This window comes from Enhydra lutris, unplaced genomic scaffold (assembly GCF_002288905.1).
Source record: "Enhydra lutris kenyoni isolate GAN:26980312 unplaced genomic scaffold, ASM228890v2 scaffoldscaffold14, whole genome shotgun sequence".
Taxonomy (NCBI): domain Eukaryota; kingdom Metazoa; phylum Chordata; class Mammalia; order Carnivora; family Mustelidae; genus Enhydra; species Enhydra lutris.
In genome coordinates this window covers 21,769,876-21,795,021 of record NW_019154098.1, presented here as the reverse complement: position 1 = coordinate 21,795,021, position 25,146 = coordinate 21,769,876, and the positions used below count along the sequence as shown (strand labels likewise).

Sequence of the window (25,146 nt, the reverse complement as noted above, 5' to 3'; positions counted from 1 at the left end):
TCAGGTCATGATCCCAGGGTCCTGGGATTGAGCCCCACATCGGGCTCCCTGCTCAGCAGGAAGCCTGCTTCTCCCTCTTCCTCTCCCACTCCCCCTGTTTGTATTCCTTCTCTCTATCTCTGTCAAATACATAAATAAAATCTTTTTAAAAATAAAATAAAATAATAAAAAGCAGTGGGAAAAATAAAGATGATACACAAACACCTGAAACACACCAAAGTCACCAATAAATAACATGGGAACAGGTAGAAATTCCATTCAATTCTTTAAGGTGGTAACACTTTGTAGAGGGAAAAAGAACAAACTCGGGAACCCAAGGCCCCCAGTTAGAACGCCTCGATTTACTCAGCAGATACGTTCCTTTACCCTCTCCAGGCCTGCACTGTAACCTGGAAAAAGAGGATTTATCCCACCTCACCCTGTTGTTGAAAGGCTGAGATGAGCTAATAAAGGTAAATTCAAATCCCAGGCACGCAACAGACCCCCCAGTTTTGAGGGCGTCCCTGTTCCGTAAATGAACTTGGTCACAAGTGGAAGAGTTTCTAAGCAAAAGCAGTTAGTCATCGAGCTCATGGCAACACGAGCCCACTGTTCGCGTTTCAACAAAGAACATGCTCAGGAGACCGGGGAAGCCAGTGACCACTAAGCCTGACCTGGTTCACTCTGAGGGCGGCAGGCCTCCGTGAGAACACGGGAACCGGGAGGGAAAAGCTCAGCTTGTAGCCTCAGTTCAGCTGCTTCCAAAGCTGTGTCGCCTGACACATACCACCTCCCCGGAGTTGGTCTCAGTGCCCACGCCTGTAAAATGGCCTGGCAGGCAGGATAGCCAAGGGCAACCTTTGGTGTGGTATTAGTATACTCAAGGTCATTTTCTGGCAGCATCCTGGGGAGGCAGAGTTATAGACCTTCAGACAAAGACAACAATCGCCACCAAGGATGTGACAGCTTCCCCTCTGCCAAGTGTGTGCCACCTAGACCTGCTGGCACAGTCAGGGGGACCAACGTGGCCTCCCCTTGGCAGGGCCTGTCCAGTCGTTATTAGCAAGCCTTTCACTGTATGACCTAGTTTAGGTCAGATTCTACTCTAAACCAAGTCGTTTGTTGAACTGGACTCAACCAACAGGTAAATGTCCCCAGAGGTAGCACCCAGCACCCCTCCCTTTATTGAGGGGATTCCTTGTAAATGAGGCTCCCAAGTCCTCTCCAGAAAGCAAGTTCAGACGGAGGTTAAGAAAGGGGTGACAGAGAGAACCAGAACACGGGTGCAAGACACACTTGCCAATTTCACAATTCTGCATAATGTTCCCTATCTTTATTTTTAAACTGTGCTTGTATGGTTTATTTTAGAAAGGCTTTTGTGCTATCATATAACTGGGGAGTGGGGGGCGTGGAGAGGCACTCATATTTTACATTTAAAACCTAAGAAGCACGATTTCCACCTTTCATTTTAGAGGAGAAAAACATTCACTTTAAGGTTCACTGCTGCATCATGAACTTGCTCGAGGGGTCTGCTGATACAGTCTGGGATGATGGGAAATAAATAAATAATCATTTACAATTCCCACTTGTGCACATTTTCTTTTTCTATGAACACACCTGTATTCACCTTATCATTCGCTTAATTCACAGTCTATTCCCTAAATCCCTTAGGGCCAAACTGAAAGGTCCAAAAACCTCCTTCCTGGACTACAGGTCAAACAGCTCCAGGGACCAACACCGTGGTCAGCAATGAAAAGCAGAAGGTTGGCCCGAGAGCAAGAATTTGAAAGTCTGAGGATGGGGCTGTGTATCAACGCCTGAAATTCTAGGACGAATGGTGCATCAATGTCATTTTTGTTTGTTTTTACTTTCAAAGTTTGTCCAAGGTCTTCCTCATCTCCCCAAAGGATTCCAAGAGAAATCCCCCCCCCCCCCCAAGAATCAGCTATAGAAAGGATCTCCTAGCTGGCGGAGAGCTTTCAAGTGTATCTGTAATTGACGATGAACTGCTATATGTCAATGCGGAAAATTCGGACGGCCTGCATCCCAGGGCTACCCACCCTTACTACCAATCAGTTTTTTAACCTTAATGCAAGTCCCGCAAACATTCTATCCCTCTGTTTTCACACCTGTAAAATGAGGATCCTGGAAGCTGAATGATCAATCACTTAGCTTCAGGACCCTTAAAAATACCAAGATTGTAAGGTAGAGCTTCAGCAAACATGGGAAAAGATATCAAAAAGGCCTGCATAAAATCCTGCCTGTTCCCAGAAGAGTTGCTTAAATTATTCACCACTGCTCTCCTTGGAGGGGTCAAAGATAGAAGCCACCTCTCATTTCCTTCTCTTTCTTCTATTTCAGAAAGCCAAATTTGAAGCTTCGCAATAATGCCCCTTGAAGGGATTTGAACTATGAAGTTCATGCCAAAAAAAAAACCAGAGTAGTTCCTGTAAGGACGCCTAGGAAACTCAAAGGAGTGAAAAAACAGTATTGCTCTAAAAAGCCTCATTCCAAATCATATAATCACTGCAGCGACTTATCTTAGCCACCAGCACCTACATCTGTTAATATATGCAACTGATGGGGTGCCTGGGTGGCTCAGTGGGTTAAAGCCTCTGCCTTTGGCTCAGGTCATGATCCCAGGGTCCTGGGATCAAGCCCCATGTTGGGCTCTCTGCTCAGCAGGGAGCCTGCTTCCCCCTCTCTCTCTGCCTACTTGTGATCTCTGTCAAATAAATAAATAAAATCTTAAAATATTATATATATATATATATATATATATATATATACACACACACACATATATATATATAATATATATATGCAACTGATGAAAATTAATTATGGGTGTCATGAAAATGGATGTTTTAATATAATCCCGGAGGTCTGGCTCAAAACTGTTGCTATTACAAGAGAGAAGTATTTCCCCTCATTCCGTGCCACTCTTATACTTCCAGTAAAAAATGTCCGATTTCCAAGAAAGTGCATGTGAGATGGAAGTCCTCAACCACTTAGCACGACATCTTCATCATCACATAAGGCTAAATTTCACGAAGGGCAACTAGTTTTTTTCAGTTGGTACACCTGTGTATATTCTGTAGGACCCTAACTAGGCCACGATACCACAAATCTCCACTCTAATTATCAGACCTCGTAAGTCCAAAGCGAACTTATACTGTGGGCTGCCAGTCACAGCAAATTACACTGAAGACTTTTCAGAGGTACCTGCTCATGAAGAGAAGCGGATGGAAACTGATGGTGTTTTTACAAGCCATTGCCAAATGGATGCATAGAGCGTCCCTGAAGGACTCGAAAACTCATTCCACAAAAGGATAACTAACGTCCAAGGTAACAAATCAAAAGTCAAGTATGAGAAGTCAGACTTCCCTGACTTGCACAGAGCTAACATCACTATCACGTCCTTCTCAAAGACCGGGAAGAGAGAGGAGCGCCAGACTGTGGAGTTCTGCATCGCACATATATGCAAGACTCACTTCCAGAACACAACAAACGGGGTGGAAAGGGGTTGCTGTGGGTTCCAAGCAAAGCACGCCATTGCTCACGATGCGTGAGCTTTGCCGCTCTGTTTCCAGGCTCAGTCTTCATCTTCATGGGCTTCAAAGTCAAAAGTAAAAGACAATCATGTTTGCAAGCACTGTTTCTCAATGATCACAGGTTCTGATAACCCAATGAGAGGAATGAGTTAAAACTTCAGGTAGACCAGGCTAATGAACGTGAACGTCCTACAGCACCATCCCAACCCAGTGAACAAGGTTAGAGCTGGAAAGCGTGCGAAAGGGAAACATGAAAAACCACCCAGAATTGACTCTGCTGAAGAAATCCCTGCTCGGGAGAAAAGACCAAACTTGCTTTGCTAAGTAAAGACCACTTTTCCAATGAGCCCCAATCCTAAGGGCCTGACCCCTTGTGGTCTTTAAACCCAAAACAAGAGCGTGGGTGTCAGATTTCCTAGCCCAATCCCAAAGAGGCCAAAAATTAGTTAGATTTAATTGGCAAAAATTAGAGGTTCTACAAAACCAGCTCCTCCTTCCTTCATTGCCAAGCTCTAGAAAAAGCTTCAGCAGGGAATGTAGAGATTAAATATTTATTTGGGGGGAATAAGAGGGTAAAAAAAGATGATCGTTTTATGGGATCAAGGGTGTTTCCCAAATAAAAGTATCCTTCAGATTTCCTACACTGAGAACTCAGCTCCAGTTCCTTCAGAAGAATGAGGACCACAGCGATCCTTCCACAAAATTCGGTGAGGCTGCTTTAGAAGACACCAAAAGGTGAGACTTAGTCTCGAGTTACTCCAGCACAAGCCAGACAAAGGAATTCCTGAAAGGCTATAAGCATTTTTTTTTTCTTACAAGCACCCACAGGAATAGGTCAATGTAAATGTCGTGTAAACAAAGCAGTTTATTACTAACCATAGTTTGTTTCTCTTGTGAGAAAATTTTAATCCACCGCAACTGCACTCAACATTCACACATAACTGCCCCTCCCACGAAGAAGAGTAAAATCTGAATTCATAATTGACCCTAGCCTCGGGTTTTCTTATGCTTGGAAGGCCAAGAGGTGTTGGGGGTTGGGGAATCCAAGTGTTTGATACTTTCTCCTTTGGTGTCTATGATCCCGTATAGGAGGACTTTAATTTCCCTTCCAATCACTCCTACAGAGGCCTGAGTGTCTGAGGAAATCCACAGACAACAATCAAACCTTTCATTTTCAGGGTTGCCTTCCCACTACAGTCCTTCCTGTGCCAATCAGGTCTGCGAAGCGTTTCCCCTATTCTGCATTTCATGAATCAATTGCAAAATCTGCCAACCTCTGCCAGTTCCTCTTGTACTCAGCTGAGAGGTTCCCCCTTCCTTCCCTGGGTAGCACAAGGCTGCTCTGGTTTTTAACTGGCGTAACGTGGAAATGCACTGTAGGAGCTCACTAACTCTTTCACAGCCAGATATAAATGAGAGTCTGGGGCTCTGACCCCATCTACTCGGAAGCAGACCCGCCAAACTCAGGTTAAAGCAGATTTGTAGAAACTAGCTTTGACCCCAAATCCCATGTGTCAGTTTCTGCCACTGGAAGGAAAAGGAAGAGAAAGAAAGGCTACAAAGTATCCAACTCAGTTACTTAGCAACTGGACAAAACTAGCCTCAGTACAGAGGGTAAGGAGGCATCTCGTGCCCATTCAAAGAGTAACAGTCTCCGATTGACATGCAAATAATAAAGACAAAAGGGAAAGGGAAATCTAAATTAGCAACTGGAGTTTACAGCAAGCCCGGCTGAGGCCCAGATTTTAAAAACAGCTTCTCCCTAGGTAGGACACAGGATACAAACATACAAACACATATACATGAATGAATGAATGAATGAATGAATGAATGTAGGACACAGGATACAAACATACAAACACATATACATGAATGAATGAATGAACGAACGAACGAACGAACGAATGAAAGATCACAGGCCAGGATCAGCTTAAGGTCTCCCTTTGCAAAAGTCAATGCCATGGAAGGTAGGGAGAAGACAGGCACAGAAAGTTTAGTACCTTACATTAAAACACTTCCACCGCTAACGTAAATTTAAGGTGTACGGAAATCTGACAACTGGAGGCTGGGAAATTCCCGGGAAAGCAGTCCCCCTGCTCCTGAGAAAAGCAAATAAATTACAGATCTGGGGTGGGGGGGAAGGTCTCCAGACCGTGGGTGGATTCAGAGACCCTTCAGGGCCCCTAGACCTCCTTGCACACCCTCCCGCGCCCACTGGTGAAGCACCGTTTCCGAACTCGGCTCAAACCCACACCTTTCACAGAAGATACACAGCCCTTAAGGGTTTCCAAGCAAGAGGGAGGCACGGTCGCCTACTTGGCCCAGGACAGTGCTCCGGGGTTTGCCCGAAGAGCTCGAACTCTCGGTCCCCCGCTCCTAGCCACAGGCCTGAAGCAGGCTGCTCAGTCCCAGGCTGGGAAGCGGAGTGAAGAGGCCAGAGGGCCCCTCTGCCCCACCCCATTCCCCCACCGCACACCTAGCTAAGGTGGGCAGGGCCCAGGGCGGACCGGCGCAGGCCTGACAGCCAAGCCACTTACTTCTCATACTCGGTGTTGTCTCTGTCACAGCGAGAATCCTTGTGCTTTTGCCAGTCTTTGCCATGCTTGCAGGTGGTGAGGAGCACCACGTCCTCTCCGTTATGGACGTGATATAAGGCATTCCTGGTGTCTGACCCTATCCCTGTCAGGTACCTCTTCCCCTTGAATACCAGCATATACTTCCTGAGAGGAGGGATGGTGTTAAACTTCAAAAACCCCCTCTCCCCTCCTGTCCTGGGATGATCCTTAGAAAAGAGGGGAATGGAAACATCAAAGTTGGGTCGGAAGTTTTCAGTACTGATGCTGGCCTTGGCCAACATCGCCTGGCCGATGTCAAACCCCACGTCCTCGGTGTAGTCAGGCCAAGTGCCGGAATATAAATTAAAAATTAAATGATTCCTACCATTGTTCCACAAGTGGAGACTCTGCACTTTGGATCTCAAATTGTGCACGTACTGAGGTGACAACTGGTCTCTGTCTAAAGTATCCAGACTCAGGACAAAGAGGCACGCCTGGCTGGGGTCCGATGTGTAGAACCTGGAGCCCTCGATGGCCGCTAGAATGTTTTGGTAACTTTCGGCGATTTTCTCCCCTTTCTGCTGCGGGTACACGTAGACTTTGAAGCCGTTTTTCTTGCAAAGGGTGAAATCGAAGCAGGACTCCATGCGGCACTTCTTGCCTTTGTAGATGCTCGAGTTGGCGTCTCGCTTCTGCCGGGGGGATATGTGCACGCTGGAATCCTCGTTTTCCAATTGATCCCAAGGAACGAAGGGGCGCAGAGCGTCCGGGAAGCGGGGCCAGAAACGATCCGGACTCGGGTGGTGCAAGCCATTCCGACCGCTGTGCTCTTCTCTCCGGCTGTGGCTCCTTGATGCCCTAAACTGCAAGCCTCCGAAATAAAACAAAAGGGCGAGACAAGAGCCAGCTGAGAGCAGGATGAAATAGCGTTTTTTGGCCTGCATGTGTCCTGCCTGGGTCAAGAGGGTTGTAAATAAACACGAGGATCACCCAAGTTTCCCAATCAACACTTTCAGCTCCAGTCCGCCATCTTCCCGCCTGTAAAGACTTCAAACTCTCCGCTCCCACCTTCTCTGGATGCCTTTCCCCAAGCCGTGGACTGATCCAGCGCATGTGGGCGATTTCTTTAACTTTCTCCCCTTCGGTCTTTCATCTTTGGCTTGCACAATGGACGGGAGAAAGCGGGGCTGAATATTTCTCACCCAGGGCGGGCGAGCAGCGGACTGTAATTTTCTTGCATGCAACAAGACGGAGGAAAAGAAAGAGAGGGGAGAAAAAAAAAGCTCCCGATGCCCAATCAATGGCAAGGCGAAGTGATTTCCTTGCCTCTCGGATTCCTCTCGGCAGCGTGGAAAACGAGCCCCGGGAAAGCAACTTCAACTCATCCACACTCCCGTGCAGAGCACTCCGGTTCCAACAAGTCAGCCGCCGATCCCCGGGTTCAGCCGGCTAGTGCATCTTGCAGCTGGGGCGCCGTAACCTCACAAATCCCTGCATCTCTCTTTATTCCCTTCTGCAGCGGCTCCAAGACTCCGGCGGTGTTTACTCCTGCGCTCGCGGGGCCGGCCCCCGGGACGCGCGGCGGCCCGGCTGGAGGCGGCGGCGGCGGCGCTGGGCGACGGCGGCGGCGCGTCCTCCCCGCGGGCAGTGCCGGCCCCGAGCGGCGCTTCGCAGGCCCCCGCGCGATCGCCGCCGACCGCCGCGTTCGGTCGCCGAATGTTACCCGGTTCTGAATGTTACACTTACACATTCCATTCCCGACACGACAGCGCTGACCTCATCCATCCACGCAGCCCGCGCTGCCATTGGCCGAGCGTCACGTCCGGGGGGGGCGGTGCTTCCGCTGCGCCCATTCATAACCCCCCGGCCGCCGGCCGAGGCTCCGGCGCGGCGCAGGGGCGCGGGGGCGCGGGGACCCCGGGGCGTCTCTGCGGGCGGCCTGAGCGCGGGGCGGCCGGGTGCGAGCCCCACGGCCCAGAGGCTGGGAAGCTCGGCCAGACCAGGGCCCGGTCCGGGCCTGGGCCGCACCGCCAGCGGCTGCTGTGCCGGGAGCCAGCGCCGCCCAGAGGCGCCCGCGGGCACCGGGCGGCCGAGGAAGCGGGGACCGGCTGGCGCTCCCAGGGCGCCCCCGAGAATGCCGTCTCCTCGCCTGTCTGCCTGCCTGCCTGCCTGCCGGGACCGCCTCCCCGAGCAGGGAGTGTGCGAGTTCCTGGGGAAAGATGTTCGAAATGAAGCGGCGTGGCGAGCCCGAGGGGTGGGAGAGGAGAGACTTCATAGAACGCGACCGCCGACCAGAAGCAGCCTCTCTCCCTGCCCACCCTCGACCCTCGGAGGATCAGTATTTTAATTTCCTATCAAGCGTTTAAACGGGTCCCTTGTTCCCTACAAAGCCCAGCTTTGTTTTTTCTGCCCCCAAGGACACGCCCCAATCTCCCCCAAATAAAAAGGAAATATTACAATCAAGAGGAATCGTTGCAATTCTTCGTGTCTCTGTCCTGAGACATCTATTCTAAATCCTCATCTGTGTGCAAACCTTTCCTCGCCCCTGAAGCCCCTTCGTCTATTCTGTAGAAAGCTTCCAAGAGATCCAATCACAGAAAAAAAGAGAGATTTTTCTAATGACTGGAGAGGAACAGGTTAAGTTAAGCTGGTCCCAGTCCCTAAAGTGAGGTGCTTCTCTTTTTGTGGTGGTGGGGTGGTGGTTTCTAAGGAGATGTCTCTTAGGAATGGATGACTAGTAGAACTGCCAACTGTCCCAGCTGTAGATGGGAAACTTGAGGCAGGAAATGACCTTATTTCCAGTTAGTGCAATATGGTTGGTCCTTCTTGCAAATGCCTTCCCACACTGCAGCCCCAAGCGCCAGCTACCCCCAGGGAACTTCATTAGACTGCTTAGATAAAGACCCGCAGTCTCCCTAAAGGTATCCTCCAGTCCCACAAAGATGCGCCAGATCCCAAACCAGGTTTCTGGTCAAAGGCAAGCTCCCTGGCCTCAGAGCCTGAATTTTGCTATACAGAGAACATCTCCCACCCTCTTTTCCCTAGCTGAAGTCCACAGGGTCTGGCCAAGCTGGACAAACAGTTGCCTAGGGCAGCAAGCTGTTTAGTGATTGTTTATTATGGGAGTGACTGAGAGCTAGGGACAGACACTTCCCAGCCTCCCTCGGGCTGCAAAAAAACTCCAGCAGGGTGTGGACGAAGGGCATGGTTACAACAAGGCAGGGTGAAAGGATCCAGTGGAAAATTTTAGACATTTGTTGTTTTAGATTTGTTTTAATAAAGGGGGGAAAGGGCATGGGTGGGACATTACTGTACATTCCTGAAGCCTCTCCCTATTTCTGAACGGCCAAAGATGAGGTAGCTTTTCCAGGTTTGATTTGTACCCCCTGCACGATTTGGAGAGGCCTGGGACAGAAATGAGGTTTCAGTCGTTTCCCACATACAGTGACAATGATGCAGATGAATGCAGTGACTGAAGCCTCACGGGACCCTGGGCTCTCCCCAGCCTGGGGTCGCTGAAAGCAGCCATCCAAGGCAGGGATCCTTCTGCTGAGATCAGGGTGCACATTATCTGGGTTCTAGGGGAAGTGGACATGTGGGGATGTCAGCCCCTCTACATCCTATCCGTGGTCCTATGTGACCTTAGGGGGAGCCAGCTACCGTCCTTACTCTTTCGCATTCTCTTCCGGCTTTGGCACATGCTTCTTGTCTTGCGTAACCACGGCTCATTCATTCCCTCATCCCATGTCCCAGGGTTACCTGGCCCTACTGTCTGTTTCATAGTGGTGCACACTGTGAGAAATGTTTTGGTACTGAAAATTAGAGAACACTTGGACTCAGATCCCAAATGTGCCATTTACTAGGGCCTTGGGCATGTGGCCTAATCTCATGGAACCTCAGCTTCTCATTTAAAAAGTCAGAATAACTCACACTTTTTTTTTTTTTTTTGGCCACCTTTGAATTTATAAACTGTAAATTGTTTCACATGTGTAACATTTTTTTTTTTTTTTGCCTAAGTTCTGCACTTCAAAATCATACTGAAATCTAAAGTAGCCCTTACAATGGCATCATCATTTCACCTCCCTCTGTTCTGTTTTCTTTGTAGCCCTTTTCACTAGCTCAAATCTTTTACTGGTTCACTTGTTCACTGTCCGTATTTCTTCACTGTGGGAGAAGCTCCCTGAGAGCAGGGCCCCTATCTCACTCTTGAACACCCAAAGCCCGAGGTGGCTCCCAGCACTTAGGTGGAGCTCAACCACTGATCAGAACAATGAACGAATTACTAAAATTTGACTTCACCACAGCACTTGAGCATGACTGAAAAGAAACTGCACCCCACCACCAAGCCCCATGGCAGGACCGAGTCTCTTGCTCAAGGTAGAAATATTACTAACCAGGAATATCTTAACAGAGGGCCAATCAAATCATCAGAAATCCTCCAAGATTGTATATCAGATCGTATAAGGCCTCTGGTCAAAGTCCTTAAAGCATCCCTGTCTCTCTTAGAGTAAGAACCAAAGCCCTCACAGTGACCTGTAAGATCCTTCAGGATCTTCGCTGTCTTCCTTCTCCTTTCCAGATGCCTCTCACCTCATATCCTGCCAAAAACTCTCCCTCCATCCCAATCTACTCTTTCTCCCTCAGGCAGGTTGGTTTCCTTGCTGTTTCTCATGTGTACAAACATGTTGCTGCCTCAGGAACTTTGCACATCCTCATCTCTCCCAGTGTGCCCTCAGTATCCACATGACTAGCACTCCCTCACTTCTTTTAAGTATCTTTTCAAATGCCACATTACCGTTGAGGCCACCTTTGACCTACCTAAATAAAATAGCAATCCCTCCCCCTTTTTCCCACCCCCTCACCCTGCTTTATTATTTTTTTCCTTAACAGTAATCAACATCCACCCTACTATATATTGATTACTAATTTATCACTTATCTGCTGTATATGAGCTCCATGAGTCAAGGATGTGGTCTTTTTGATATCTGCTATATCCCCAGCACCCACAACAGTGCCCATCGCTAAATAAGTATGTGTTGAACTATTTAATTAATTTGATCTCATTGTCTATAGAACACATAGAGAATGTTCGAGGCTAATGTTCTATTATAACACACACACGTGCATATGTGCATGCATACACACACACATGCACACACAAACACACACACACACCCCAAAGTTATCCCAGTGCTCAAGTCTTGCTTAATCTCCTTTTCCAGGAATAATTCTTTCCCCACAGCCAACTAAAGACCTGAAAATAGCATAGCACCCAAGAAATCCAGGAGATGTGGATTCTCATCTTGGCTCTGACACTTTCTCTATAACCTTGAACGAGTCCCTACACTTCCCTAAGCTTTGGATTCTTCTTGGTAAAATCAAGAGTAACTTTAATATCTGTCATGCTCAGTTCACTGGACCACTGTGAGAATCAAATGAGAACAAATGGATAATGTATGAGAAAGCCCTTTGCAGTCCACAATGCACAGAGCAAACGTGAGGTCTGGTCATCACACTCTTGGACACATATGGATACAAGATGATGTTTGTAAGTTGACAACATTCAATTACATGAACTATCACCCACCAAACACACTACTATTTCCAGATGCTTTATAGACTCCGGAATGGTCACTGACTGATTCAAGGAAACAGGAAAAGGGAAGAAGGGAAACCAACCAATGGACAAAAAGCAAAGAAGACTTTTTTAGTGTATAAAGCATCAAAGACACAAATGCTTTTCAAAGGCCTATGATTATATTTGCTATCAGAGAAAATAACTGACTCCAAAATGGAAAAACAAACTAAAATGCTGACGTTAATTCATGTTTAAGTTATCTAAAATATAACTTGAGGGTGACGGATAAGACAATCCAATCTTCATAAAGCTATATACTCTTTTTTAATTTTTTTTCATTTGATGTCCACACACTTTCATGTTTAGGTGAGGTGAGGTCTCTGCAGTAAGTATTCCCAGCTCCTAAAACGGCTGGAAACTGTGCTGGGTATATGCTGATCGGTTGCAGAAGGTGAGAAACGACAAGCAGGACAAAAAGATTCGGGGCATCGTGGAGGAGTGGAGAGATTCCTGACCAGGAAACTGTCGCCAGAACCTGGGGAAACCTGGAGCGTCTTGTTTCTGAACTCCAGGCCTTGAGGGTCCCATCCAGAAAACACAGGACAGGACCTCGTGATACCTTACTACTTGAAACAGTCTGAGATGCCCTGCATAGACCAATACACAGTGTCTCTGCTACCTCATAAGGTCCCCAACGCACATAGTACTATCTTTTTCCTCAGTCACAAATGAGAAAACCAAAGCTCAATCTTGGGAAGGGACTCCTGGCAATTCATTCATTCATTCATTGAACAAATATTTTTGGAGTATCCATTCTGCATAAGGCATGGGGCTCGACACTGAAGCTTACTTGTCTATAGTCCTTTGTCATTTATAAAACACTTTTATGAGAAGACTTATCCTCAAGCATCATGAGCATGCCATGGATTAGAAAGAGAAAATGATCTCTGTTTTACTAATGAGAAGGGCACTAGTTCAGTCTCCCTTAGCCTGGGCACGGCTGACACTGTGCTCAGCACAATTCTTCGTTGCAGGGGACTAGCCCCTGCCCTGTGGGCTGTTTAGCACATCCCTGGCCTCTCCCCATCTGGGCCCACAGCACGCTCCACTCCCACCTGCTTCTCCAGCTGACACAAAACCATCTCTAGATGTTGCTAAATGTCCGCAGGAGGCAAGAGTACCTAACCGAGTTAAATGACTTACCCAAGGTCAGTTGATTTTCAAGTGGAGAATTTAGAATTTGACTTTCATCTTCTGACTCCATCCCTGGGTTTTGCCACAACACTGCAACTTCCTTTAGAGAATTTAATCTACCTCCCTTCTTCAAGACAGCCTGATCAAAACAAAACGAAACAAAACAAAACAAAACTCATAGACATGAATTTAAGAAAATTTATCGAGAATTTCATATGTGCAAGGCACGTTTCTAGGGGATATCCAGGGGATAAAAGTAGATAAGGTGTCTGCTCTCATTCTAATGGGGGAGATAATAAAATAGCAAGTAAAGAAATAGGCAAGATAATTTCAGATAGTTCGAATCAAAGGCATAGAGTGGGGAGAGGAAGGGCAGGGAGCTGCACATTGAATAGGAGGCTAGGGAGGCTACGGAAAGTCTCTCCGAGGAGCTAACATTTTCAGCTGCTGTCTCAATGATGAGGCGAGGGCCCTGGGAAGGGTGCACCAGGTAAAGGGCCTCGCTAGCACAAAGGTCTGGAGGCAGAAGTGAGTTTGAAAAATTAGAGCTGCTTTTCAAACCTCAGCAGTCATCAGAATGACCAGATGGTTGGTTAAAACACGGATGGCTTCCCACCCACCCCCCAACCCAGAGTTTCTGATTCAGTAGATCTGCGGCGTGACCCAAGACTTTGCATTCCCAACAGCTTCCTAGGTGATGCTGATGCCGCAGATCCAGGGACCACACTTTGAGAATCACTGAGTTAGAGCATCAGCAGAAGAGGCTACTGTTTCTGGGGTGTGCAGAGTGCAAGGGAAGGGGTCAGGAGACGAGATCAGAGAAGTTGCAGGAAACTGAGCGGGCCTTGGCCCTGCAGCGGGTGAAGTATTGGGATTTTATTTTCTGCAGGGCAGGTAGGCCTTGGAGGATTTGAAGCAGGGAAAGAGTATGATGTGATTTCCGGTTTTCATAGCTCCCTCTAGCTGACAAGAAGGCGAAAGTGGAGGTAGGGAGTCAAGCTGATGTATCTAGTCATACTTTTGAAAGTCTTTGTTCCTTGTGATAACAACTACTGTATGCCAGGATAGTGAGGTGGGAAGGGAAGAAGAAACTGACAGAGTCAAGCCTGTAAGCCGTAGTCACTGGACAATTAGCCTGTGAGCTCTCATTAGGCAAGATAGCTTGCCTTAGTATCTATCAAAACAGCAAATTTAAATTGAGAATTCTCTTTCTGATGCTCACTGTAGTACTTGATAGAGTCTGACCCATAGATGTTTATATTCAGCTGTGCCTTTTGCATGTGGTTACAGACTTGGAACTAACTGCTATTCCCAGTGATAGGACATCCTTTTGGTGAATGTTTCTGGAGGGACAGAGTGACCCCGACGTTGCCCTTACGGAAGTTTGGATGCCATCCTGGGAGTCTTACAGAAGTTTTACTGACCCCTGGTGGAAGACACAGACACTTGGCCCTGCCAGCTGGTCTTGGTAGCTTCTGTTTCTTCCAAAGACTTTGATCCCTTTAGCAATGCATGTGCCACACGGCCTCTACCCTCCACAGACTCAAACATGGACAGAGATGATCATAATATAATGGCCCCATGGTGTAATTAACTAGAGGAAGAAGTGGCTAAATGTGTGTGGGTTCCTATTAACTGCATGTAGATCCATTTAGAGATGAGCAATGGAGAGAAAATGAGAGATGGAAATGCCAGCCCAGGAAGACGGTGAAATCAGGAAGTCGCCCACGACTCCAGCTGATTTTTGCCATTAGACTGTAATGCGTCTTGTTACGCAATAGTCTGTCGATGCTCCCTTGACTCCTTTTTTTTTCCTTTTTCAACTCAGTAGAATCAAGTTTGCTTACATTCTGTCAGCAGAATTTTTTTTTTTAAATCATCTGGAGCTTCTAGGTTACTATATAATAATTACCGATGCCCACAATGATAACTGTGAAACCCTGTAGGATCTTAAGGTAATTGCCAACTCGCTGGAGGGAGGTTAAATCATGTCCAGTCCTATTTCAGTGATTGAAGTGCATTTCGTGATTGTCAAAAATCATCTGAAGGTGGTGATCCATGTATAGTATATGGGGTAACTTGTTATTAGCACGGTGAGAAGATGAACTCTAGAGGTAGTGGTCTGAATGGTTGGTGCCTTGGTAACTCCAAGGTAGTCTGATCAAATTTCTCCAATATCTATGAACTCTAGATTCTTGAGGTCTTCTTAAGGGGAAGTCTCCAGGTCAATTTCAGGGAGACTGTAGCCTTTCTAAATAAGTAAAAATGCACACATGCATCTACAAAAGTCTGCATGACTGGGGATTTCTAAAAACTTGCAGTCTGAACCAACAAAACCATTCCTCTAATTATAAACTCTATACAACTTTAGGTCCACCCTAAGACATCAACTTCCCAAGAAAGTCTGCCTCAACTTCTGTCTCTTTACACTCTTGTATTCTTCATTTCCCAGAGACTGATCACATTGTGGAAGTGCAGATAGCTCAGGAACTATCAGAAAAAGGTATGAAGAAGACTCATGTTGAAATATATTTTGATATATTTATATGTAAATTTCAGCATAAGCTTTGTCTCTCTGAAAATCTGAATATTTAAATGTCACAGAGCAGACTAAAAATACACATTCTGGCTTTGAGTAAGCCTTGAGAAGGGAATTGCCCATAGAAGCATAATTCACGATTTCTCTAATTATTTTCCCCTATTGGGGATTTTAGCCCGGGTTAGCCTACCTTAGCTGCTGGCCCAGTAATTCCTTATCACGTGGGAAAAATGCAGACTTTAGTCCCATTTAAGCCTGGAGAAGCCTGGTTCCTTTCTTGTTCTTTGAGGCCTGTGGGGACTTGTTCTTACTGGGAACCCCCAGATGAAGACTGCTCCAGGCACATTGCTGACAGGCCTCATTGCTTTGTAAACCTTCTCTCCCCTACCTCTACCTCTGGGTCCCCCCCGCCCCCCGCCGCAACCCAGCCCCAGGAACTTCTCCATCTAAGCTCAGACCTGACCTGTCACCCCCCTTGGCTTGTCTGCTCTTGGAACTCTTGCAACAGGAACTGCCAATTGCTATAAATTACATGCTGCCTTGACAAGGAGAATGTTAATCTCTTGGAGTCTAAGAAGAGACCACCAAACCTGTTTCTGAGGCTAAGTCACTCACATCAATTGGAGGTGGTGGGACACTCCCCTGCAGTCCTGACCTCCTTTCTTGTGAGCAGCATGGGGGACCCCCGGATGGGGGAATGGGCCACTGAGAGTGAGATACCAGCTTGGCCAAGTCCGGTTCCCGAGCTCATGGAGACTGTCTCCTGGCTGTGACCTGGAGAACCTTTCTGATATTTCCTTGTCTGTCTGGTGTTATAGTGTCAGTCTCACAGTCATTCAATTGTAAACACTTCTATTTGTGCAAAATAGTTACTTAATGAGCTACATTCCATTGGACGCAGGACAGTAGAGAAGTTGGAATGAAACGGAGGCCTGGATACAAGAGCTTTGGAGTTTGACCACCTGGATTCAATCACGGTCTACACCAGACTGGCTGGGACTCTGGGCAAATTAATTAAGGGCTCTAAGCCTTGGTTTCCCCATCTGTACCTCCCCCCATGATAATAACTATTTCAGATGTATACGAAATAATTTATATAAAGCAATTCAGTGCCCAGCATCTAGGAGGAAGGACTTAGTAAATGTTAAATAGTATAATGGCCTCCCCCTCCCCCCCCATCCCTTCCCAATTCCCTAGCAGCCCCTTAGAGTAAAAATGACTTGGTTTCACATTCTGTTTTTTCAGCAGTTTTGTCTCTCAGAATTTGAATTAATGTCCTTCATGATTAAGATTGGCATTTCAGAGGGAGGGGGGCTGGGAGGGGGGGTGGGATTATGGACATTGGGGAGGGTATGTGCTATGGTGAGTGCTGTGAAATGTGTAAACCTGGTGATTCACAGACCTGTACCCCTGGGGATAAAAGTATATTATATGTTTAAAAAAATAATAATAATAAAATTTAAATTAAAAAAAAAAAGATTGGCATTTCAGCAAATCATGCTGAAGTGTTCCAGTGGCTGGGAAAGGACATGTTCATTCATTCACTTGTCCACTCGATAAATATTTATCGAATGCCTACTATGTCCCAGGGAGGACACGGCACTGGGCATGCACCATGTGAGGAAAACAGACCATGTGTTGGCCCTTAGAGTAAAGGCTGCTCAGGGAAAGGATGGTGAACAGGAAAATAAACAAACAGGCTGCCCAGGAAATGCAAAGTGCCCTGAAATGGAGGCGTGACTTAAAGAGCGTGACCAAGAAGACATCCTTGAGGAAGCATTTAAGCAGATACATGAAGGACTTGCAAGGACTGGGGGGTGCCGAGGGAGGGGGTGGGCAGAGCAGCTTTCAGAGAGATGAAGAGCAGATGCCCACATCTGAAGGCCAGATCAACTAGGTTGCCTGGTCGAGATGCAGGAAACAGGGCAGAAGGGCTGGAACTTGGTGAATAAGACACCCGGGTCCTGCATTCAAGCAGCTTCTGTCAAAGGAAGCTGTTTGGGATGACAGCTTTGTCAGTTTTCCACATAAAATGGAAGCTGGGGAGACTCAGAAATACTGAGGCTAGGCCCTGTGGGGAATGAAGCTTGTATGCTTCATTCTTTTCCAACCCTCCAAGCACCCCATTTAGCAAGCCTCTCCTTCCTGCCCTCATTCATGACAGAACTGACATCTGCTGGGCTCTGGAAGTCAAGCCCAGCATCTTGAAGCCATTATTGTGTGTATTCTCTATATGCCTGTCTCCCTTCTGGGACAATAATCCCAGGAGAAGTGGACCATGTCTTACTATCTTCGTCACTCCCGCATCTAGAATTACGCCTGACCCTTAGTTTTGATGCCTTTACATGTTTGTTGAGCGGATCTTTCCTAAGGTTATGTTGTACTCACTGTTGCCAGGCAATATGCTAAATGCTTTAAATATATTAACGCGACTAATCCTCTTTATATTACCTAAAGATATGTACTCTGGTTAACAGCATTTTGCAGAAGCAATGGAGGCCCGGAGAGGTTATGTAACCCACGTGCGCTCTCACAGCTGGAAGTCGTCGAGCTCGGATTTGAACCCAGGCAGGCTGGCGCCAAAGCCCCCGCTCCTCACTGAGTCATGGTCGTCCTCCTCAAACTGCTGGGCATGAAAACCAACTGAAGAACATGTCAAAATACACATTCCAGTCCCCACCCCCCCACACACACAGAGTTTCCAATTCAATAGTTGTGTTAGTATCTGTTGCTGCAGAGCGAATGAACCCAAAAGAGAGGTTTAAAACACCACCAGGTTCTTCTCTCCTAGTTTCCGTGAATCAGCAATCCAGGCCCAGCCTAGCTGGGTTCTTGGACTCAGAGTCCTTCGCAAGGTTGCTGGGGGACGTCAGAGGCTGCTGTCAGTTTCAAGGCTTGACTGGGGAAGGTCCAAGGCTACACTCACTCACATGGCTATTGGTAGACCTCAGGTCTTCACCGACTGTTGGCCTTAGACATCAGTTCCTTGCCCCATGGGCCTCCTCAAAAGGCTGTTTGCAACAAGACAGCTGGCTTCTGTCAAAGTGAGTGAGAGAGTGCATCTAGGACTATAGCCAAGTCTTTCTGTAACCTCCTCTAGGATGTGACATCCCATCACTTTGTCTTGTCTTAGACATTGCCTCCCACGGTAGTGTGGGGTGGGACCCCAGAACTTGTATCTCTACCAAGCTCTTAAGACATGATGATGCAGCCAGTAGAGGCTGCACTGGTATGCTATACCAGGAGGGAGGAAATGAGCAAACCAGTGATGACCTATCCCTGATACCACAATTACTTACAAAAGGCTTCTCTCCACCCTGGCCAGTCCTTGTTGCCAACTACAACCTCCTCATGGCCACCTGTACCTCCCAGGCTCTGTCAAAAAGCATCAAGACATTGACTATCAACCCAGGAAACCAGATGTCCAGGATGTCACTTTCACTCCTTGGATAAGGATGGCCTGACCTGAAGTGGGTACAGCCTGTCTCCCACATCCAACGGTCTCTCCGCCAAGAGATAGAAAACATTTCCCTGACAGCCAAAAACCTGGCCTAGTGAGTTAGTGTTACAGAGCAGAGAGGGATGGTTTTTAGAGATTCTCTTTCCTGATCCCTGCTTTTAAGAAAGTGCAGTGACAGGAATGCACCTTAACCCCACCGGGGTCTTCAAGAGCCCAACCAAAGAGTGACTGCCCAATGGAGCGGACTTGCTCTTCCCACCCAAATGAAACCAGCCTCTTCTGTTGGTTCTTCCCTTGGAACAACTTGTCTTGCTTCTCAACCCAAGGCTGTGCTTGACCCCCTGAGGCCTGCAAGCAGCAAGAGGCAGCTCCAGAGCCACAGCCTCGAGCTCTCTGGCAACTCCAGAAACTTCTAGCAGCATACTTCCCCTTCCCAGCCTGGAAGGAGGAGTGTTTGCCGGAGCTGAACAGCTGCTGAGGGCGCAGGGAGGCGAATGTTACTAAATATATGTTCTTATTGTACACTGGCGTGTCAAGAAAAATTATATCTCCTTGTTCTCCACTTGGGTGTTCTTTAAAAAAAAAAAAAAAACCTCCTCACACAAACGCAGTGCACCTCTCAACTCCTGCCCCTGACTGAAGGATCCAGTTGCAGCCTAATTTATTTTTCTCCCCACACCCTTAAAATAAATGCCCTCTTGTCACATTCCGACAGCGTTTGGTGCGTTCTACCACTCCCACTATGTACACGGCTCGGTCTCCTAGTCTCTTAGCCTTCCAGGCTTGTTTTCAACATCAGCCTTTCTCAGGGTGGCACGTCGGGAGGAACGTGCCGGAGACTGCCAGGGAAGGAGTCTCTTTAAAATGCAAGCACGTTATCCCCAAGTTAGTGCCTTCTGTCGTTCCCGCCTCTGCCATAAATCCATTTCCAGAAAACTATAGAAATATTACATGTATTATATGTGTATGACATTTGTGTGTGTGCAGAAGTAGGGCCTTAAATCAGATCATTAGCGTTATGGTGATGGGGATGCTTCTGTTAAGGAAGGTCAGTTACTCAGTTCATTGCTTGGCCAAGATGCTGTAGTAATGCTGCTGCCATCTTATTTCAGTTGTTGATTTACCACTAGAAGCCTCAGAAGGACAAGAATGATCTACTTTTCACTGTCTCCTGGACACCCAGCACAGTGCCTGACACACTGTTCAGTGCTCCTTAAATTCATGCTGAATGAATGAACAGAGTGAATCCCTAATTTAATGTAATGCCAATATACTAAGAGGGTTAGGAAGAGAAAAAAAAAATTTTTTAAATTTTTTTTTTTTTTTTTAAGTAATCTCTATATCCAGCTTAGGGTTCGAACCCACAACCCCAAGATCAAGAGTCACACGCTCTACCAACTGAGCCAGCTAAGTGTCCCGAGAAAAGATAGTTTTTTAAGTGACTTTTTTAAAGAGTTGGAAACAAATAGCACGTGAAAATTAATTAGCCTGATAAGTCATCTTTGAAATGACACCCGCCAATAGAATGGGATTTTCTTTATCATGAGTTGATTTTCGCTCATTTTTCAGAGTTGCTTAGAATCAGTAGAAGGTAGCACACAGTCAGGATTATGACATTCTTTCCGTGAACCCATTTGCCTTATTCTCACTAGGTTTACTGCTGGCTAGGCCTTATTTTCAAGACTAAATTCTTCACCCAACTGTTCAATTTATTTGGCTCTAAGGAGAGGTCATTAACTCTCCCAGAATGAGTATGCCTGCAGTAACGAAGTGGCCTCCTGGTCACCACGGTCTGCATCCTGCCATTTCTTGGCCCTGCTCCAGGTGTCAGGGGTGGCTGGGCTCCAAGGCAAGCTGCCACAGCACAACGCTGGGTGTGTGCACCCGTCTACCCTGGCTTCATGGCCAAGGTCATCAATAAACTGCTTTTCCACTCGAAACTTTTTAAAATAAAGGTTTCTCTTGTTGGATAAGAAAAGATGAAATTTACTATGAAACTATACTTCGAAAGAAAACCAGTTTCACCCTTTCGAAGCTGACAGGATGTTTCCTTCAATAACTCTGAAGTCTAAGAGCGATCTGGAGGCACCCACAGGGCCACGGTCAACAGAAAAAAGGGAGTCTTTTCCCGGCCCCCATCCCCCCGCCCCGGGCCCCCCTCTCCCACTACAGGTGTGTATCTAGCCAACCACACCATGAACACATCTTCACTGGTGGAAGGGATCCACTTTTCTATATATTTCTTGTCCTCCTGCAGAGATGACTTTCAGAGTCTTACAAACAAATCAATAAATGATATATTTTTTAAAGTTTCTAATTTTGTAGCTTGAAATGATTGATCAAGAGCAAACTTTAAAAAACAGGCTAACAAAATATGATAGTCATAGAGAATTACACTCTTCTGTGCCCTGGCTAGTTTCTGATTCAAGTAACAGCACACTCAAACTCAAAGGGGCTTGAACGGAAGTCTTACCACTAGCTTCTCACTAACAGGTGGTCTAGAAATTGGCATTGGTGGAGGAAGCAGGGCAGCAATACCAGGAAGAATCCAGGGTTTTCTGGCTTCCCGCTCTGCCATTATTTTTCTTTTTTCCTGATTTTTTTTTAAAGGTAAAGTCTATACCCAATGAGGAGCTTAAGCTCATGACCCTAAGATCAAGAGTTGCTTGCTCTACGGACTGAGCCAGCCTGGCCCCGCCCCGCCACTGCCGCCATTTTGCCATTTTTAACGTGTCCATGAAATCTGCAGTAATGCTACAGTATGTCTACATCAGCTCCAAGCATTTGGTCTTCACATAACCTCAACCAGGAGCAGGAAGCAAGGGGAACCACAGCAGCTTCCGTCTCTGCTGCTCTCTTTCTTAGTAAAGAGGACAATTGTTCCAGAACATCCTCCACTCCCCAGCATTCTCTCTAGGTTTCATTGAGCAGAAACAGGTTACATGGTTTCCAGTGACCAGCAAAAGAGAATACCATGACCACGGTTGGCTGTATTCATCCGGGTTCTGCAGAGAAACAGAACCAATGGAAGATATCTATATATAGATAAATAGATATATATTTTAAAACAGAACCAATAGAAGATATATTTTTATATTTAAATATATACTAATATATAATATATATAAGATTACATATGTATATTTTTAAACAACCAATAGAAGATATATTTTATATTTTAAATATATTTTTAATATATTTATATTTTAATATATATTATTTATATTATTTTAATATTATTTAATATATAAATCTATATTTCTATTTTAATATATATTATTTATATTTATATATTATTATATAAAATATAATTTTTATATTTAAAATATATGTATTAAAAATATATATTTACTTATAAAGAGATTTCTTCTAAGGAATTGGCTTACGTGTGATTACTGAGGCTCACAAGTCCCGAGATCTGCAGTCAACAAGCTGGAGACGCAGGGGAGCCAATGGTGTATGTTCCAGTCACAGCCCCGAGCCTGATTCTGAACGCCAAGAGAAGACAGTCCTGGAGAGAGAATTTGCTTTTACTCTGCCTCCTCTCGCTCCTCTCGTCAGTCCTTCAATGGATTGGATGAGGCCCACCCACACTGGGAAGACCAATCTGCTCTACTAAATCGACTGATTCAAATGTTAATCTCACTCACAGACACACCCAGTTTCGTCAAACATCTGGGCTACCCGCAGCCCAGTCAAACTGAACCATCGCACTGACTCAGACTAAGAATAGTCTATCAGAGCGGAGCTTACTTTATCTAGCGTGTTACTGCTCAATACCCAGACAAGATATGGATTATGTTAGCAGGCAAGAAAAATGGATAGTGGATAGGCCTCAGATAGTTTCTTCTGCAGTTATTTTTCTGTTTATGAAAATTAAGATTTTAAAAACAGGTTAACAACAAACCCAAAAGAAATGTGGGTCATATTGTCGTCTCCCTGGGGTCTCCTAGAGCGAGAGAAAATAGTACGTTGTGGGGGAGAGGAGTTATTTGGGTATGGACGTGCCTGGAAGATCTATTGGTTTGGGGTAGAGTTGCTTTTCAGGGCTACAGTGTGTCTAGCTTTTTGATTATACCCTATTCCATCCCATTTGTATATTTAAACTAAAATAAAGGTATTTATTGGAAAGCAATTTTACTATTATCTGTATGATCTTCCATTTGCTTTCACTTAGAAAAAGCTGTTTTGCTTCAGTAACTTGGACTCTGTGACAGGTGTAAGCATAGTCGTATCTGTATCTACAGTCACTATCTTTTCTATACCAGCACGTACCTGGACAATTCTTCCTAATTTTACTCTCTGTTTCCAAAATGGAGGCTACAGGTGGAAGTTTGGAAGAGTTGAATTTCCAGATGACTGAAGCATGGTAGAAAGAAATGGGATTCTGCAATTAGCATCTCGATCTGTTTGCTTTGTTGGGCGGAACACCTCTTCTTATTAAAGAATGCTCTCAGAATGCCACTATGAGGGGGAAATGACCTAAAAAGAATAAAGCACCATGCACAGTCATAAGCTTCCAAAAAATATTATTTTTTATTGTTCTTATGCTAAGAAAAATAACACTTGTTCAGAAAAAAAATTTATTTTTACAAGTTACATGTTAAACTGTAGAGAATTCGGAAAATGTAGATAAGCAAGGAGATGATACAAATGACCTGCAGGCAGTTCCATCATCAAACATCTTCCCATTCATGTTTTTGCATTTCTGAATAGGAGTGAGATGATATTGAATAATACTGCTTTGCAACTGAAATCATCTCTTATATTTCACACATTATTTCATATTGATATACACAGTTTTACTGCATGATTTTTTTTTTTTGTATTCGGATAGTTGCTCCACGTTTGGCCCAAACAATCCCCTATTGCACATTTAAGCTATGAAAATCTTCCTACATAAAAAGAAATCTTAGGGTTCAGAACTTCATAATATTCGGAGTTTCTCGCACTCCATTGAGTGCTCCCATTTATAGCAGTGTCCCCAATTCCAGCAACTGAAGAATGCACAGTCCAAGTGTGCTCCTTCCATTTCTTCCAATCCCTTCTTCTTTAGTGTGAGTATTACTAATGGGATATTGAATTGCTCTTATCCTCAAATATGTTTCCAGAGCATTCAGAGGAGTGGAAGACCTCTTTCCACCACGGCTCCATAGCAACTCTGGAAGCAACTGCGGGTGGGGTGGGGGTGGGGGCTGGCAAAGGGCAACACTGTTAGCAGTGTTTTTAGAGAGTTTCTAGAACAAGTACTTCTAAAAACCGGGAACGAGTTCCCTGGGAACAAAATTACAAATGGCTAGTCCAAATCTACAGTAACGCTTGCTACATTCAACAGCTCTTAGGAGCCATATCCTGGAACCATCTCAGATTCTCCCCTTCCATTGCAACTGCCGGAGCCAAAAGTAGGTTTTAACCCAAGAAACCTTAGCAGACAGATTTACTTAGGTATAGTTTCATTACCAAAACTACAGCATATGTTCGGGCGATTTCAGGATGTGATCACTTATTAATCAAGAACTATTTATTGTGTGTTTTGGGATGAGAGAGGATACCTTTAGTGCATATTCCATTAATTAGCCTGAGTCATACGATTTATCTGAATGATTTCCACACTGACAAAACTGGCATTTTTGTTAACTATTTATTACAGTCTCTTTTTTAATGTTTTTATTCTTCTCCCTAAGATTTCTTATGAATACGAAAATATGATTATATAAGTCAAGCACCTGGCTCAGTGCCTCACATAGAAGACACTCAATAAATGCTATTTCTCTTTCCTTTTCTGCCCTTACAGCTTACAAAGCATTTTGATGTCCCTCATTCATTTGGTTCTCTCAACCCTGGCAGGAAGGAGGCACGCTCTATACCCATTCTATGTGTGAGCAAGTATTTAAATCTAGCTGTGTTAATCCTACTTCCTGTTTCAGATTATGAATTATTTCAAGACAAATGCCTTCCCTATGGTTGTTTCTATCAGATAGCTCAACGTGTCAGAGTTCAATAAATAATACATAGCAACAGTGAGCATTTTTTTCCTATTGAAATCCATCTTAAATGGGGATGGTGGTGGTTTTTTGCCTCCAGAAGTTTTGCTGCTGATAGAAAAAAGACAAAGTACCCTTTCTAATGTGAATTTATGGAATGATTATCTGCCCATAAAAAATTATTCTCCAGCTTGGAGCAATTAAAGTGGTCTCTCTCCTCTCCAAATTAATGTAATTAATACTATAGTCTTGGTTGTTTATCATGTCTTGATAATATCACAGGGGAATGAAAATATTGGCTCT

The 25,146-nt window shown here is 45.5% G+C and overlaps 1 protein-coding gene across 1 annotated transcript in view; it reads right to left on the bottom strand.

The window, feature by feature from the left end:
- Positions 1-7,682, bottom strand: part of LOC111146555 (exostosin-1) — a 327,562-nt gene extending 319,880 nt beyond the window's left edge. The window contains exon 1 of the mRNA XM_022502143.1: positions 6,071-7,682. Within this exon, the coding sequence (XP_022357851.1) occupies positions 6,071-7,032 (962 nt within the window). The 5' untranslated portion in view covers positions 7,033-7,682. The remainder of the gene's footprint in view (positions 1-6,070) is intronic.
- Positions 7,683-25,146: the final 17,464 nt, after the last annotated feature.